This window comes from Rhodamnia argentea, chromosome 3 (assembly GCF_020921035.1).
Source record: "Rhodamnia argentea isolate NSW1041297 chromosome 3, ASM2092103v1, whole genome shotgun sequence".
Taxonomy (NCBI): domain Eukaryota; kingdom Viridiplantae; phylum Streptophyta; class Magnoliopsida; order Myrtales; family Myrtaceae; genus Rhodamnia; species Rhodamnia argentea.
In genome coordinates, this window is record NC_063152.1 from 25,573,542 (window position 1) to 25,590,711 (window position 17,170).

A 17,170-nucleotide genomic window follows, 5' to 3' on the forward strand; every position below is an offset into this window, starting at 1 on the left:
GTTTACATTGGCCTTCTCGATCCTCTGTGGAAGGCTAGTCCTTAGAATCTACTGCTACTTGCATCTCTCTCTCTCTCTCTCTCGCATGGCGACGACGGTGGACGTGGAGGCGAAGGTAGAAGATTTATTCGCTCCACCCATCAACGAGGACGACGACGAGCACGACTCGAAGGAGCGGGTGCTTCAGAAGTATTTCCTCCAGGAATGGCAGCTCGTCAAGTCTCTCCTCGACGGCATCATCTCCCACGGCCGTGTCTCCGATTTCTCCTCCGTCCACAGGATCCGATCCATCGTAACTTCCTCTCTCCCTCTCCCTCTCTCTGCGCCCTTTCCGCTCGTGCGACTTCCGGCTGCTGCGCGTCGGTGCGGAGTGTTTTGTGTGAGGCGAACATGCGGTTCTGATTTGCATTTCAGTTTTGAGGGAACCCTCGCTTGTTCTCGTGGTTAGAATTTCGATAATCGAGAAGCAAAAGAAGAAGATGAGACTGATCTAAAGTGAAGACGAGTGAGGAAGGATTTTACTGCAGTTTGAATCTCAACAGCGAATGCTGGCATGACACTGTTTTAGTGAATGCTCGGGAGTCTGTACCAAACTGCATTCCGTGTAAATATGCTCGGAAGAAGTAGGAGAAAAGTGCAGGACCTCATCCTTAGGAGTCTGAATGGGTCTCCACTGTTCTCCAGCTTGTTCTGCTTCTCGTGCACTTCTATGGGTGCATTCTTTGTTTGTTAATAATGTTATTTTGGCAAAAAACATTGGAACCTTTTGGGCGCATGAAAATGGAGTAGCTTCTTTAAGAAAGTTCCTCCGCGCCACACCACCCCCCACCCCCCACACAACACCCCCCTTCCCCCCCCTCTCTCCTCTTTACTATGGTTTCGTGGTCATGGGAGCTGGGACTTCTGGTCACGCCGTGAGCAAAATTAGTCTGATGTAAGCTTGAAGCTGTCGATATTCCTTTCCTTCAGTTTATGATGCTTTTTCGCACCTTAAAACTATCTGAAAAATCTGTTGTCCCCTGTTTGTTTAATCTTCTGACAATGCACATAAGTCAAAGCATTGTCAAAATATTAGATCATCATAGTCTAATAAATTGCTCTTTCTGGCTGATCGGTTAGTGGAGGATAAAGAAAATAACTAGGGAAGGTTCGTGTGCAGATGTGTGAATATTACAAAACCTCTACTGTGTTTTTGCTGTGAATTGAAATAGTACCTTTCCGCCTGTAACATGTGTGACTGCTCAAGCTTTTGACTTCTCTGGTTTTTCTTATATGCTGGATCTTTTGTACTCTGGTTTTAGCATATTCTCTTTAGGAATTCCTCATTGGAAGGATTTGTTTTGAAATATGGTAAACTTTAATCTTGTGCATGCAGATGGACAAGTATCAAGAACAGGGTCAGCTTATAGAACCTTATTTGGACAGCATGGTTTCACCACTGATGTTCATTGTTCGCTCCAGAACAATGGAAGTAGGGGCATCTGATGAAATTCTCGATATAATCAAGCCCATATGCATAATCATATATTCCCTTGTCACTGTATGTGGTTATAAGGCTGTGATCAAGTTCTTCCCACATCAAGTTTCTGATTTGGAACTTGCGGTATCTCTTTTGGAGAAGTGCCACGACACAAACTCAGTAACGTCACTGCGACACGAAAGTACTGGCGAAATGGAAGCAAAATGTGTGATCCTTTTGTGGCTTTCTATTCTTGTTTTGGTTCCCTTTGACATTGCTTCTGTTGACTCAAGTATTGCCTGCAATAATGAGCTGGGAGAACTTGAGCCGTCCCCTTTGGTGTCAAGAGTACTGGGATTCTGTAAGGACTACCTTTCAAGTGCTGGTCCAATGCGAACCATATCTGGATTGCTGCTATCAAGACTTCTGACGCGTCCAGACATGCCAAAAGCATTTATCAGGTTACTCTCTTCGTGGTAATTCCGTTACATTGCTGAATCAGGAATAGAGGGAAAAGAAAACTCCAAAGTTCCTGTACTTCCTAAATGGTTTTTTCTTTTCCTTTTTTCCCCATTTTTTTTTGCGAAGTTTTTCTAGAAGTGGGATTCTTGAGAAAGCCTCTTCCAAGGTATTTCCATTCCAAAGTGTCTCAATGTCTATTGAAATGTCAAACGTCAACTTTTTAGTGTGACTTGGCTCAAAGATATCTCGTTTTTCTGTTTTGTTTTATTTGTGTCTGTCAGTTTATATGCCCCTGCTTATTTTGTTTCCATGTTCACCTTCAGATTTATTGACTGGGCACATGAAGTTCTCTCTTCCAGTAAAGATGATGTCATGGGTCACTTCCAGTTACTGGGAGTAGTGGAAGCTCTGGCAGCCCTTTTTAAGGTACTTTTGTCACATCAAGTGGACATGTTGGTTAATAGGTTTTTGACTGACAATATACGTGTACATACCTGAAGCCTCTCTCTCTCTCTCTCGGAATTTTCTTGATGAAGTTACTGTTTATTCATATGATCCATTCTTCTAGTTTAGGGATAAATTGGTGAGATTTCTTGCACATTAGCTGGTTAGTGGATACAATATCACTGATGAGGCATGGCCTTTACTTATGCCGTCTAGATGCTCCTCTTCCCTCTAATAATTCTCTTATGCCTTTGTTTTCTTCTATTTTTCCTCATGTCCCATTTTGGCCAGGCAGGTAGTCGGAATCTCTTACTTGATATAGTCGCCAGCGTGTGGAATGACATCTCAAGCTTAGGCAAATCTGCCACTGCTGCCCGGAGTCCTTTACTTCGTAAATTTTTGGTGAAGTTGAGTCAGCGAATTGGCCTCACTTGCCTTCCTTATCAATTACCATCATGGCGCTATGTGGTTAGTACATGAACGGTTTCGTAGGTCTCTTTTTACAGACTTATTCTGAAGATCGTGTACTAATTTCCCAATGTACCATTGCCCTGTGTGCTTAATGTTGTGCTAATGCTAATGCAAACATCATCCAAAAGAACTGCTTGACTTATCTCAATCCAAGCGTATGCTTTATGCCATGTAGTACTTGTGCTGGGTGTCTTTTGTAAAGTGGGGTCAGTAACTGTTTAGAACGAATTTCTAATTTATACAAACAATGATACGGCTGCACCGAAAATTCAAGGTTATTCTCAGGTAATGTCCTTGTGTAGATTGCAGTTGTAGGCATTATAGATCTTTCGTTCTCTTCGTACTGCACTGTTCTTGTATTTTCTTTTTGCAATTTTAGTTGAAAATGCATAGTTGTGTCGTACATTGGACACACACGCGTGCACACATGCACACACACACACATATATATTTGTTCGAACATTGGACATATTGGCTTTGTTTAACCTTTGTTATTAGATTTGCTAGAGCACTTGCCTCTTTAGAATAATCCTGATTTCTGATAGAATATGCAGATTGGCAGGAGATGAGAGTATAATTTTCATGTTTATGTTAGCAGATTTCTTGCTAGTCTTACAACTTAGCATCTTAATAGTTGAACCCAATATTATTTGAATAAGGTTGATCAAGTTTGTCCAGAAGTCAAATTAGGGTAAGGTTGTGCATCACATAAGGTGTTTTTAGATACTTTGAATAGTTGGTTCTGGTCTTTGTGTTTGTCTACTGACCTGTTCTTTGGATGGCTTATTTTATGTCAGAAAACGATGAGGTAGAGTCCATGCATTTGCGCTATTATCCCAACATGCTTGTGGGTCATATATCAAAAGTTTGAAGTGCTTTTGCTACCCAGAGCTTTTTGTGGACATTTTGCATTTCTTGGTTGGATTTTTCTACTTGATGGGTTATTTATCAGAAGTTTGAAGTACTTTTGTTACCCAGAGCTTTTTGTGGACATTTGAATTTCTTGGTCGGATTTTCTGTGAATAATTTTGTGCTTAGTTTGAGAAAGTACAGAAAAAAATGTTTCATAAAGCTCCAATGTAAGTCACGAAGGTAAAATATAAATTTGTGTACTTTTTATGAGTTAAATTTCTACGTTATTCTTACAATTTGGTTACACTACTTATTTGACTAGTTAGTAGTGAAATTTGATGATGTTTGTATGGCAGTCGAACTAAAATTTCTCATGTCGTTTCTAGATTACAGTTACTAAAAGCAGGTTTGATGTCCTTTTCTGGGTCATCAAAATGACCAGTTTTCAAAAAGCTTACTTTTTTTTTTGGTTGACAATTTTCAAAAAGCTTATTTAGTAGCTGTTTCTATGCCTCTTCCCTATGCCTGGCAGAGTAGAACGAGGTCACTGGGGGGAAATGTCTCAAGTGCCTCCCAGAAGTTGGACCAACTTGATGCTGGTGCAACCTCAGGAGTTATTTTGCAGAGCATGCAGGATGATGATGTGGATGTACCAGAAATCATAGAAGAGATCATGGAAGTTTTGCTTTCTGGGTTGAGAGATACGGTATGTCTGATGGGCAGACTTCTAGTGCAATAACCTTTTCAATTGTCCTGCTTTGTGGTAAGATGCACAGCTGAAGAGATTAGATTTTAACTTGTTAGAAGACAAATGAGAATCACTGTTCTGAATTCATATTTCAAGTTGAGCGAAGGAAAATAATCATTTTTGACTATTTACCAAAACCCTGATGAGGTATGCTTAGTAATTTGAGTAGAAAAATCTACAAACGAAAATCTAGCCATTGTTATTAATTGTTTAGTGTGATAATCTGTTGGGTATATGTTACTGTCCATTATGGCCAATAATCCATTGTCTAGTAATATGCTTGTTCCCTTGTGGCTGTTAATTTCTTTTTAATGGTTTCCCCAATCACGTGGCCAATTTTCTCCTATTAGAGACATTAATTATTCTTCTCCTTACCAGAAGCATGACAACGCTTGGTTGTTGATTTTCACGAAACATTCAATACATGTGAATAGTTATTAGCTCCTTAAAAGATTTAACTGACTCATCTGACCCTTTCTTTTCAACATTTTCCTTTGAAAACAAACACAAGGTCTGTGGTATTATCATGCCCATACAATGTGATGTAGGATACATATACATATATTTTTGAAGAATTGAGAGAAAAGAATTGTGATAATTCTCATTTCATCTTGTACCACTATTACAAAGCTATTTATAGGACTATATTAAGTACAAGCTAAAGAGAAAAATAGATCTGAAAAATACAGCTAGCAGATCTGAAAAAAACAGCTATTGTAATCCCACAAATTATGGGAGCAATCCCACATATCATGGGATACTAATAAATCATTTCCTAGCTAATTAATTACAGCTATTCCTAATAGTTGGGACCAGCTGTTCCTAATAATTAGGACCTAAAAATCAGGATAATTCAACACTCGCCCTCAAGCTGAAGAATAGATGTCTTCCATTCCCAGCTTGGAAATTATTTCGTGAAAGATCCCACCATTAAGTCCTTTGGCTAGCACATCTGCGAGTTGATTTCCAGAAGGTATGTAGGACATGCAGATCAACCCCTCTTCTAGCTTTTCTTTGATGAAGTGTCTGTCAATTTCAATATACTTCGTCCTATCATGCTGTACAGGGTTATGAGCAATGTTAATTGCTGATTTATTATCACAATACAGCTTCGTAGGACCCTCCCACTCGATTTTCAAATTTTCTAGGATGATTTTGAGCCATAATAGCTTGCATATTCCATGGGCCATTGCTTGAAATTCTGATTCAGCTCTTGATTTTTCTACTACATTCTGTTTTTTACTTCTCCAAGTCACTAAACTTCCATCAACAAATGTGCAATAACTAGATGTTGACCTTCTGTCCACCAATGATCCTGCATAGTCAGCATCGGTATGAGCTTCTAGCACAAGTTTTCGATTTCTTCTGAATAGAACTCCTTTTCCGGGACTTCCTTTCAAGTAATGTAGCACTCGATTGATAGCTTGTAAGTGTGATTCTCTTGGGTCATGCATAAACTGACCAATCACATTAATTGAATAGGCAATATCAGGCCTAGTATGAGCCAGATATATGAGTTTCCCAACCAATCTTTGATACATTTCTTGATCTACAGTAGGTTCATCCTTTGCCTCCCCAAGTTTTTTATTAGGCTTAGTAGGTGTAGCCACTGGTTTACAACCAAGTTTTCTAGTTTCCTTCAAGAGATCGGTCACATACTTCTGTTGTGAGACAAAAATTCCTTGTCTTGAGTAAGAAACTTCAATGCCAAGGAAGTATTTGAGTTTTCCCAGCTCCTTTATTTCAAACTCTTTAATCAAACAGCGTTTTAGCTCCTGTTTCTCCTTATCATCGTCACCTGTGACAATAATATCATCGACGTACACTATAAGTGCCGTCACTCTCCTTGTTGCCAAATGCTTAATGAAGAGTGTGTGATCCCCTTGGCTTTGTTTGTAGCCCGAAGCTTTCATAACTCTGGAAAATCTCCCAAACCAGGCTCTAGGCGATTACTTGAGCCCATATAGGACTTTTGGTAATCTGCATGCTTGGTTTGTTGCCCTTTCTCCTTCAAAGCCTGGTGGAATACTCATGTACATCTCCTCTTCTAGGTCTCCATGTAAGAATGCGTTTTTCACATCATATTGTTGAAGTTGCTAAATAAAGTTGGCCCCCAGAGAAAGTAAGATTCTCACAGTGTTCATCTTTGCCACCGGAGCAAATGTCTCCTGATAATCTACTCCGTAAGTCTGAGTATAACCTTTTGCCACCAATGTTGCTTTATATCTCTCAAGAGAACCATCAGCTTTATATTTCAAGGTAAAAACCCATTTGTGGCCCACAAGATTTTTTCCCTTCGGTTTGTCAACAATCTCCCAAGTCTTGCTTTTTTCCAGTGCATCCATTTCTTCTCTCATTGCATTCCTCCATTCTTCTTTAGACAATGCCTCAGATAAAACATTAGGAATAGCAATGGTGTTCAGACTCAATGAAATTTCTATGAGGTGGTGATAGGCATTCGAGTGACACATAGTGAGATAGTGGATATAAGGGTCGCTTTGTGCACACTCTTGTACCTTTTCTAATAGGAATGAGAAGGTGCGAGTCATTTTCTAGCATAACAATTGATTGTTCATGCAAAGGAGAGTCGTAACTTACCAGACATTCATTTGCAAAACTCGGATGGGAGTCTTGAACCTGTGTTTGGTCTAGAATAGTTGCCTCTCTTGAGTACACCTGAGGAAATCTCAGAGTCATAAATACGGGTAGATGCAGGAGTGGACACTTGTTCCGCAATAGACTCGGACGTAGGGAGCGAGTCCGGGATGGAAGCAGTAGGAACTGATTCATGAGAAATTGATTGGTCAGGAGCTGATTGATCAGAGACCGGTTGATCAGAAGTGGGAGCTTGAATTGTAAAATTATTAGGAGGCAAGTCAAGATTAAGATATTCAAAGTCTTTATCTTTCACTAATGATTTCTCCCCCTGAAGATAAGACTGTGGAAAGTAAGGTTTGTTTTCTACAAATGTAACATCGGCTGATAAGTAGGTTTTTCTAGAAGGCGGATGATAACATTTATACCCCTTTTGTGTAGAGGAATAGCCAAGAAAGACACACTTGATTGCTTTGGGATCTAGTTTCCCCCTTTGTTGAATATGAACATGTACGAATGAGGTGCAACTGAAGACTCTAGGTGTGAGATTATTTGTTTTCCTGAAATGAGGATAAAAGCCGGAAAGAATAGCCATAGGAGTTTTGAAATTTGATACTCTTGATGGTAGTCTATTAATCATGTATGTAGATGTAAGGACAGCTTCCCCCACTATGACTTGGGGACATTCCCCATGAAACAATAATGCTCCAGTAGTGTTAAGCAAATGACTGTTTTTCCTTTCAGCAACCCCATTTTGTTGTGGTGTGTTTACACAAGATGAATCATGAATGATCCCTTCCTTTTGGAAAAAGGTTGACAAGATTTGATTTAAAGTAATCTCGGGCATTATCTGACCTAAAGCTCTTAATTTTGACTCCAAATTGGTTTTGAACCATGGAATGGAAATTAGGAACAATACTATGTACTTCATATTTGTGTTTGAGTAAGAATATCCATGTGACCCTAGGGCAATCATCGATTAGAGAAACAAACCATTGAGCCCCCGAGATATTTGGAATTGTGGAGGGTCCCTAAATGTCACTGTGAATAAATCAAAAGGATGAGAACTTCGTTTGTTGTTAATAGGAAAAGATACACGAGTGTGCTTAGCAAATTCACAAGTATCACACTAAAATTCACTCATGTCTAATCCTTTAAACAAATAAGGAAACATGATGTTTAAGACACATAAAGATGGATGACCAAAGAAAAATTGATAAAGCCAAATGACATCTTTATTTGAAGTACTAAGAAATGGCAAGGATGAATTATTCACGACTTTCTTCGAAACCCTTGGCGTCTCAAGATAGTACAACCCATTCCTTTCCTTAGCAAGTCCAATCTTCCTCTCCGAATCCTGTTCCTGAAAAACACAGTAGGTAGGGTAAAAACTTGCATAACATTTGAGCTCTTTGGTGAGCTTTTGTATGGAGACAAGATTGATAGTTTTGGCACATGGAGGACACCTTTGAGAGTGAGAATGGGCGTAATATGGATATCACCAATTCCTTTAACAGTGGCCAGGGAACCGTTTGCGACTGCTATTTTTCTATTGCTTGGACATGGGGTATAGGTACTAAAAAAATGTGAAGTGTGAGTCATGTGATCCGTAACACCTGAGTCTATTATCCAAGCTTCACTAGAAAGTGTTTCTGAGGCACTTGGACCAAAAGAGAATGGAGGCTTACCTGAGAGTGCCAAAGAACATGCACCATAGGGCGTTTCAAGATGCCCTAAAAGGAGATAATTCTTCTCATTCAGCCTATATTTTGCCGTCAAATTTTGTAGATCTCCGGTCATGTGGTTAGTATTGGCCTCGTCAGCTTGAATTTGTCTTAGATATGGATATTTCCAGGTATGGCGAAAAAACAAGGGAAAGTACTCGAAAAGGAAGATCGCAACAATGACGGTTGCGATCAATTTGTTAAGCACAAAAACAAATCCAGCAACGAAGGCTGTGATTTAAAAGATTATTGCAGCAAGCGATAAAGGCTGCAAAAACAAATCCAACAATAAGGCTGTGATTGGACGAATATTGCAGCAATGAAGGCTGCAAAAACAAATCCACCAATGAAGGCTGTGATTGGAAGATTATTGAGGCAATGAAGGCTGCACTGCAACACTATCCCAGAAAAAAAAAAAACCGAGGCGAAAGCTCTGATACCATGAAAAATTTAGAGAAAAGAACTGTGATAATTCTCATTTCATCTTGTACCACTATTACAAAGCTATTTATAGGGCTATGTTAAGTACAAGCTAAAGAGAAAAACAGATCTGAAAAATGCAGCTAGCAGATCTGAAAAAAACAGATTTTGTAATCCCACAAATTACGGGACCAATCCCACAAATTATGGGATACCAAGAAATCATTTCCTAGCTAATTAATTACAGCTATTCCTAATAATTAGGACCTAAAATTCATGATAATTCAGCAATTTTTCATCAGAATAAGTCCCATAGAGTGAGCCTACCAACTGAGAATTTGAATAGAAATTCCTATTGAACGCAGGCATCGCACCATAAGCTTCCTAAATATCACACCTGAGAGAAAAATGCCATCACACAATCTGAAGTGTCTGCAAAATCTGATAATTCATCAACTTTATTGAAAAGAAAGAATTATGACGATATTTATAGAATCTTCCAAAAATACTATTCCTAAACAAAATTGGAAAAGGAAACATAATATCTTGGAATAGAAACATGGTAAAATCCTGATGATTCTCAAATCCTAGTTGATACTAATTATATTGAAAGAAAAACCTTGATCCTTCTAGGAGTCTTATATGAATTGCAAAGTACATGTTCATTAAACTTGGTAGAAAAGTCAATATTTGAACAAATATCATCTTGCATGATTGTGTTGGCTGCATTGCTGTGAAATGGATGCTACCTTACAGACATTCATGACAAAAATAACAGATGCTTTTCCTTCTCGTCAATTTACTTTTTTCTGTAGCAGTGCACCGGAGGGTCTTTTTGCATGAAGTGGTTCTGTCTAGTTTGATAAGATGCAGGGAATGTGGAGGTCATCAAGCCAGCACTTTGTTGTCAAACTTTGTCCTTCAAATTTATGATCTACGAATGTTATGGTCAAACATTTGAAACCATGGGATTCCAAGAGCCGACAATAACGACAGAACACTAGAAACAGGTGCTGAACCTGTGTCAGGAATGCATTTTTTTGTTGTCTATGAGCTAGAGCCACATGTTCTCATTTTATTAATCTCAAAAATGGGCTGGGAATGGCTCTCGACAGATATGGAAGTTTGGGCTTCAAATGAGCCACCTAGATCATAAGAAACTGGTCTTGTTGATGTCTCCTCATTTCTTAATTTGGTAGAGACACAAATATAATAATATTTGCGGAACAAGGAGTTGTCATGCTTGCTAGTAGAGATAAGTGATTCATTTCATTAGGGAGACAGTGGAGGTCATTTTTTAAATAGAACAGCTGCAATGTGAGACATTCATGACCAAGATTGTTAAAGGGTTGCAGCCTTTGGTGCCTAGCAATAATTTTCCTTTGCATAAGTAGAATAAATTATGATGCTGGGAATTTGAGATCGCGAATCAATCAAATGTTTGTACTGAAGCAGTATATCTAAGTTGGCTTCATGCAATTCGCTTCCTTTTCACCATGTCAAAATCTACGTATATGGAAATATATGTCTGATGACCGGATTATCTCTGATCCAGGATACGGTTGTGCGCTGGTCTGCTGCTAAAGGTATTGGCCGCATAACTTCCCGTTTAACTTCGATTCTTGCAGAAGAGGTCCTGTCATCCGTCCTTGAGCTGTTTTCTCCTGGAGAGGTATCCCATGTAGTTTCTCTCACTTTATTTTCATTTCACGTCCTTCATAACAATGTTGCGAGTTTTCCATGTTGTAGCTTTTCAGTTTATTCCTCTGACTTTTGTCTCTTCAATACTAGCAATTTTAGTTGTGTTACTAATAATAAAAAGCAGTTTTACTTGTGTTTTTACTTTGACCTGCCCTGGTGTTCCAGGGAGATGGTTCCTGGCATGGGGGATGCTTAGCACTGGCCGAACTAGCAAGAAGAGGACTATTGCTGCCAAATAGTCTTCCCAAAGTAGTTCCAGTGGTTGTGAAGGTTGGGGCCCAATTTAGTTCCTCTGATAAAATATCATTCTACCCAATTTACGTCAGTATTCTTCTGTTGGATGATGTTTGAGGGTTTCTACAATCTACTAGTTTATCTTGGAATTTCCTTCTGCACTATAACTACTTAGTCAATATCTCAGAGGGTCCTAACTTAAGTAAAATCTTCGACAATAGAAAATAAATGAAGTGGCCTTGTGATTAATTTTTCATGGGCAAGAAAGAAAAGGTCATCACTATAGTTTTCCATTTCAGTATAATAATTGCAAGCGAAATTCATGCGTTCAATTAGATGGGTTCTATGATAAGGTTGGTTTTCTTTGGGCAATGCCATTTCTTGCATGTTCTTTCTCAATAATAGTAAGAAAACCAATGGGAATCTGTTTTACTGCAAACACCAGAATAAGATTAAATGATAATGTTTGTTTGCGTGTGCAGTGCGTCAGGAAAGAGTTAGACCTTTGAGCGCACAGTATTTTTGGCATAGTCATGCATTGTATGCAATCATGCTATTGTTTTTTGGAGGATGTAAGCACCATTTTTTTGGTCTTTGCTGGTGTGGCGGGCGTAGGCCAAAAGCTATCTCTGCTCGTGCTCATATAGTCATTTTTCTGGACTTCTTTTCTTTAATTGGATGAGCATCTGACTAGGACTTTCGTAAATGGTTTTTACAAAGCATTCGGCTGCATATCCTGGTTATAGGTGTTATTAATCTGTACGTCATTCCTATGGATTGTTTCTACCTTGAGAAGAAAAGAAGAGGGGGGTTGTTTTCTTTTTTCTTTTTTGGTGTTTTTATTTATTTATTTATTTTTTTTTTGGGGGAGGGGGGGTGGTGTGGGGTTGGTTGGGGGAAGGGGACGTTACTCCGCAGATTGTGCTGATTGTTATTTAAATTGCATTATAGGCTCTGCATTATGATATACGGAGAGGTCCCCATAGTGTTGGATCTCATGTACGTGATGCTGCTGCCTATGTTTGCTGGGCTTTTGGACGTGCATATTATCATGCGGATATGAGAAACATATTGGACCAGTTGGCTCCTCATCTTTTAACAGTGGCTTGCTATGATCGTGAGGTGTGAAGCACAGCAGTTCTTCGAATACTATCTACTATTCCAATTTCTCCTTATCCATCAAAAAGGTATCACGTTATTCTGTTCTATTGAGAATTTTAACGTATCTTCTTAGGTGAACTGTAGGAGAGCTTCTGCAGCAGCTTTTCAAGAGAACATAGGAAGACAAGGAAGTTATCCTCATGGCATCGACATAGTAAATGCAGCAGATTATTTTTCTCTCTCATCGCGAGTGAACTCTTACCTCCATGTTGCTGTTTGTATAGCACAATATGAGGGGTATCTTCATGCATTTGCGGAAGAACTGCTGAACAGCAAAATTTGTCACTGGGTAAGTATTTCCTTTAACGATCTAAAATCACCATAAAGTATATATAACTTTGTCCAAGATTCCGCTTCTGGTTGCTGAAGTTGGAATATTGAATTGGACTGCGTGTGCCCAGTTTCTTCTTGATATTTTTGTTAAAGGATCTAGCTTATGCAACTGAATTAAGTAGCTTGACTAGTGGTTTGCTTCACTTTTGGATATTTTCCATTTTCTTTTTCTTGTTTCATCTTTGGTAGCTCTTTTTTTTCTTCCAGTTTTGTGTGTTATTACTTCTCTGACTTTGTGAATGAGATTTCCAAATGATGTTGTTATTAAGGTAAAAGTTGTTGGCCAAGATATGAATCTCTAATGGTGTAAAGTGTTGAATATTTTCTAGGATTATTTGTGATACTTATAGTTCCATTAGGACTTGGTGACTGAAAGGCATTAGTGAAATACTTCTTTGGACCAGTCAAATGATGATTTCAAGGAAGCTGGTGGATGGAAGAGGGGTATTTGCAGTTTATTGAGCACTATATTCAAAATTATGCTAGTAGCTTACTGTAAATGAAACGTTTTGGGGTGCTAACTCTGTTCAAATTTACTATACACGTTTGGAGCATTCATCAGTCTGTAGGTTCTTTGTTAGTTCTTAATTCATGCAATTGCATTTAATCAGCTTCACTTGATTTGTCTTCTCCTTTTGTAGCTAACACAGTTAGATCTTCAATGACAGTGGTTTAAGCATAAATTACCAAGATTTTATACCTATTCTTTCATTTCGCCTGCTCACACTAATTTTGAGATGACATGTCTGCTTAAAATGATAATTATATCATTGTACCTACCTACTTTTATCTTCGCCTGTATCTCCAAGAGCTTGTCAGCTCCTTACCTTTGATCTCTTCAGGATAAAAGCTTAAGGGAACTTGCTGCAGAAGCACTTTCTGCTCTTGTCAAATATGATCCTGAATATTTTGCAAATTATATTCTGGAGAAGTTGATTCCTTGCACTTTATCATCAGATTTGTGCATGCGCCATGGTGCGACCTTAGCAGCTGCAGAACTTGTTTTGTCTTTGTATCAATGTCATTATCCTCTTCCAGATGGTTAGTGCCCTTTAATCTTCTTGTCAATCAGTAAAATATGTCAAAGTCTTGCTCTTGGATTCTTTAGAGTTTTCAGGATTTTATAGATTGATTTGCTTTGAAATGATTAGCTCATTGGAACTTTTACTGATGAAACAGGCTATTATTAGGGTGAGTATGAATAGGTATAGCTATATCTATTAAGTGTTCTAACCCTACAGCTATTTACTCAACTTGGAAATTTGTCCATTTTACTTGGTAGAAGCGTAAAATTCCCGGAGGAGAACAGGTTCACCAGATATCATTATTTTGGAGTGATTGTGTTGCATGCTATTAACGAGCAATTAACATTGTTAGAATGTTTTGCTTTTAGCTACTAGATGCAAATCCGGTGTACTAGGTTTTTATGGTATGTCCGTATGTACAGATAAGCAGAAAAAAGTTGCTGGTATAATTCCTGCAATAGAAAAAGCACGGCTCTACCGAGGGAAAGGTGGAGAGATAATGCGAGCAGCTGTTTCCCGACTTATTGAGTGCATCTCATTGTCTCACTTGTTGGTACCTAAGAAGATAATTCGGAGTTTACTTGATACCCTCAGTGAGAACTTGAGACATCCTAATTCTCAGATACAGGTGAATGTTTCCTGGAAAAGAATTTCAGGAAAACCAGCTTTTGCTTTTAGTTTTCATGATTTTCTCAGTCATTCTAATTTTATTCTCCTTTGCTAAACAGAATGCTGCTGTTAGAGCCTTGAAACATTTTACTGTTGCATATTTTGGTGATGGAGGTCCCTCTGATGCAACAACAATGTATCTGGATCAGTTAAGCAATCAAAATGTGGCAGTGCGGAGAGGATGTGCATTGGCATTAGGCGTTTTACCATATCAGTTTTTGGCCACCAAATGGAAAGATGTCTTAATCAAGCTTTCTGGTGCTTGTGCAATAGAGGTGAGCCTGGTAGAAGAATTCTGTCACAGTTGTCTTTTCTGTGTTCTACCATGAAAGAGTATTTGACGAGCTTATATGCTAATGGAATTTATGCTCAGGATAACCCTGAAGATAGAGATGCTGAAGCACGAGTAAATGCTGTCAAAGGACTCATATCAGTTTGTGAGACCCTAACTCAAGAAAGAGAGCAGGCTTCTGCTCTTGCTGAGGAGGATGTTATGTCTCTGTACCTTCTGATAAAGAAGGAAGTAATGATGAGCTTATTTAATGCTCTTGATGACTACTCGATTGATAACCGTGGTGATGTTGGTTCTTGGGTACGGGAAGCTGCCATGGATGGCCTTGAAAGATGTACATACATACTGTGTAAGAGAGATAGCTTGAGTTCCTCTGCGAGGCCGCTTGGGGTTGAACATTTACCGAACTTGTCAAATGATGAATTGGTTGAGAATGACAGCAGATTGCTTTTTGATACCAATCTCGCCACCACTTTAGTTGCAGGACTTGTTAAACAAGCTGTAGAGAAAATGGACAAATTAAGAGAAGCAGCCGCCACTGTTCTGCAAAGGGTTTTGTACAACAGGGAAATTTTTGTCCCCTTTATACCTCACAGGGAGAAGCTGGAAGAAATCATTCCGAATAAAAAGGGCCTAAAATGGGGGGTATGTACAGATGACTTCTTTTTCCTCGTTTATTTTGTCACCATAGAATGAAGTTTTTTCCCTGTGCCTTGGCGCCATTTCTTGCAGGTACCCACCTTCTCATATCCTCGTTTTGTACAGTTACTTCAAGTAAGTTGCTATAGTAAGCCTCTAGTGTCTGGGTTAGTTATCTCCATTGGAGGTTTGCAAGATTCATTGAGGAAGGCATCTACTTCAGCTTTGTTGGAGTATCTTCAAGGTGAAGACAATGATACAAGGAAGTCCAGAGAGTATATTCTTAGCAGTGACGTTCTTTGGGTTCTTGAACAGTACAGGAAATGCGACAGAGTTATCACGCCTACTCTGAAGGTACTGCTATAATGTGCTTCTGAGGGTCATTGCTTTCCCTGCACAAGAGTAACTCATGTAGTCCGAGTTTCTAATTGTTGAAGCCATGACTAATTGGAAGATGCTTCTGTTTTGCAGACAATTGAAATACTTTACAGCAAGAGAATTTTCTTGAATATGCAGGTCAGATAAATGTTTCTTGCTCGTGTGTTCCTTAGGCGGCTATGCTGGTAACTGCTATGGCACATTTTTTAATTTTTGATGAGGGTGGGGAAGCTTTATGTCTGCTTGGTCATTTTTAGCAGCTAATTTTCTGTTTATGCAAGCTACTTGATTGATGATAGTTGGATCTATAAAGCAATTTCACACCTTTGTTTCAATAGCCAATTGCTGGAGTTTTAATCAGATTACTTTTGATAGGAGCGAAGAAAAGTATGTTTTCTTTATTCTAGTTCGATGCTGAGTTATTGGTATGACCCTACGTTATGATATCATGCAGGCTCATACGTCATTGTTTTGCAATGGCCTTCTAGATTCTCTGGCCATCGAATTGAAAGGGTCAAAGGACTTCACTAAGTTATATTCAGGCATTGCCATACTCGGGTTTATAGCTTCAGTTTCAGAACCAGTGAACTCTCGAGCCTTCTCTCATCTGCTGACCTTTCTCGGACATCGATACCCTAAGGTGGGTTCTCCTTGACCAATTTGCTACGTTAGTTTCCTTAAGTTGTACTCTCAACCCAGGTGATGGAAGTTCCAGTTTTCCAGTTTGTTAGTGGATTGACTAGACTCTTTCCTTGTATGCTCATCGATAGTTTCCTCTACAGATACGTAAAGCTTCAGCCGAACAGATTTATCTTGTTCTTCTGCAAGGTGGGGATCTTGTATCAGAGGACAAGATGGAGAAAGCGCTTGAAATTATTTCGGAAACTTGCTGGGAAGGTGACCTTGAAACTGCAAAGCAGCAGAGGTTACAGCTGTTTGAGATAGCTGGGCTTGAGATGGGGATTAATCTCAAGACTCATACGGTCCGGTTAAAAAACGAAGGCCTGAAGCAGGCTACTTCAACGGATGAGAATGCCTCATATTCTTCACTTGTTGATTCTACTGGATTTTGAGGGATTTATATCAACTGAATTTTAAGCGATTTGTATCAATTGGTTCATTCCCTTTTTAGTAGCGTAGGTTTGTGCCTGGCTAGGAAAAAGTTCATGTTTGCACCCAAATCAAACTTCCAATCTCCTGGGGGACTTGTGAATTTAGAGGAGATGGTGCCTGGCAGCTTGGCAGTCTAAGCCAGTGTTCGACCCACAGCAGTAGAGCTATTACTTGTGTATAGTTTGTCAGATGGCTTCAAGTGGATCATGACTCGCAAATTATCTGAACCATATGATGAGCTTCATAGCATGGCTGGTCTGTACAATACAGGAAATGACTTCGAATGCATTCATCATTTGTGACTTCAGGCTGCCACATTAATGATGGTCGGCGTCCCTCCGGTGACTACCCCCAGCCATTAATTTACCCATGGTACAAGGCTCTTCCCCAACCTCATGAACTGGACAGGCTAGGCCTTCATTACACGAATACAAACTATGAAAAAAGGGA

The 17,170-nt window shown here is 39.2% G+C and overlaps 1 protein-coding gene across 1 annotated transcript; it reads left to right on the plus strand.

Moving 5' to 3' along the window:
• Window positions 1–9: 9 nt before the first annotated feature.
• LOC115756382 (tubulin-folding cofactor D) lies at window positions 10–16,950 on the plus strand. Its single transcript, XM_048276803.1, has 18 exons — window positions 10–292; window positions 1,376–1,920; window positions 2,245–2,347; window positions 2,657–2,833; window positions 4,221–4,394; window positions 10,731–10,847; window positions 11,042–11,146; window positions 12,062–12,232; window positions 12,345–12,560; window positions 13,447–13,645; window positions 14,052–14,257; window positions 14,358–14,573; window positions 14,672–15,235; window positions 15,323–15,583; window positions 15,701–15,745; window positions 16,062–16,247; window positions 16,390–16,705; window positions 16,757–16,950. The coding sequence occupies exons 1-17, from the start codon at window positions 86–88 to the stop codon at window positions 16,678–16,680; spliced, it is 3,783 nt and encodes a 1,260-aa protein (XP_048132760.1). The 5' UTR covers window positions 10–85; the 3' UTR covers window positions 16,681–16,705; window positions 16,757–16,950.
• Window positions 16,951–17,170: the final 220 nt, after the last annotated feature.

Excerpts from the sequence above, each read along its gene's own strand:
- LOC115756382 (XM_048276803.1), top strand. The coding sequence starts at position 86 with ATGGCGACGACGGTGGACGTGGAGGCGAAGGTAGAAGATTTATTCGCT. Across the intron at positions 1,921-2,244 it reads ATGCCAAAAGCATTTATCAG|ATTTATTGACTGGGCACATG; the intron begins GTTACTCTCTTC and ends GTTCACCTTCAG. Across the intron at positions 4,395-10,730 it reads TTTCTGGGTTGAGAGATACG|GATACGGTTGTGCGCTGGTC; the intron begins GTATGTCTGATG and ends TCTCTGATCCAG.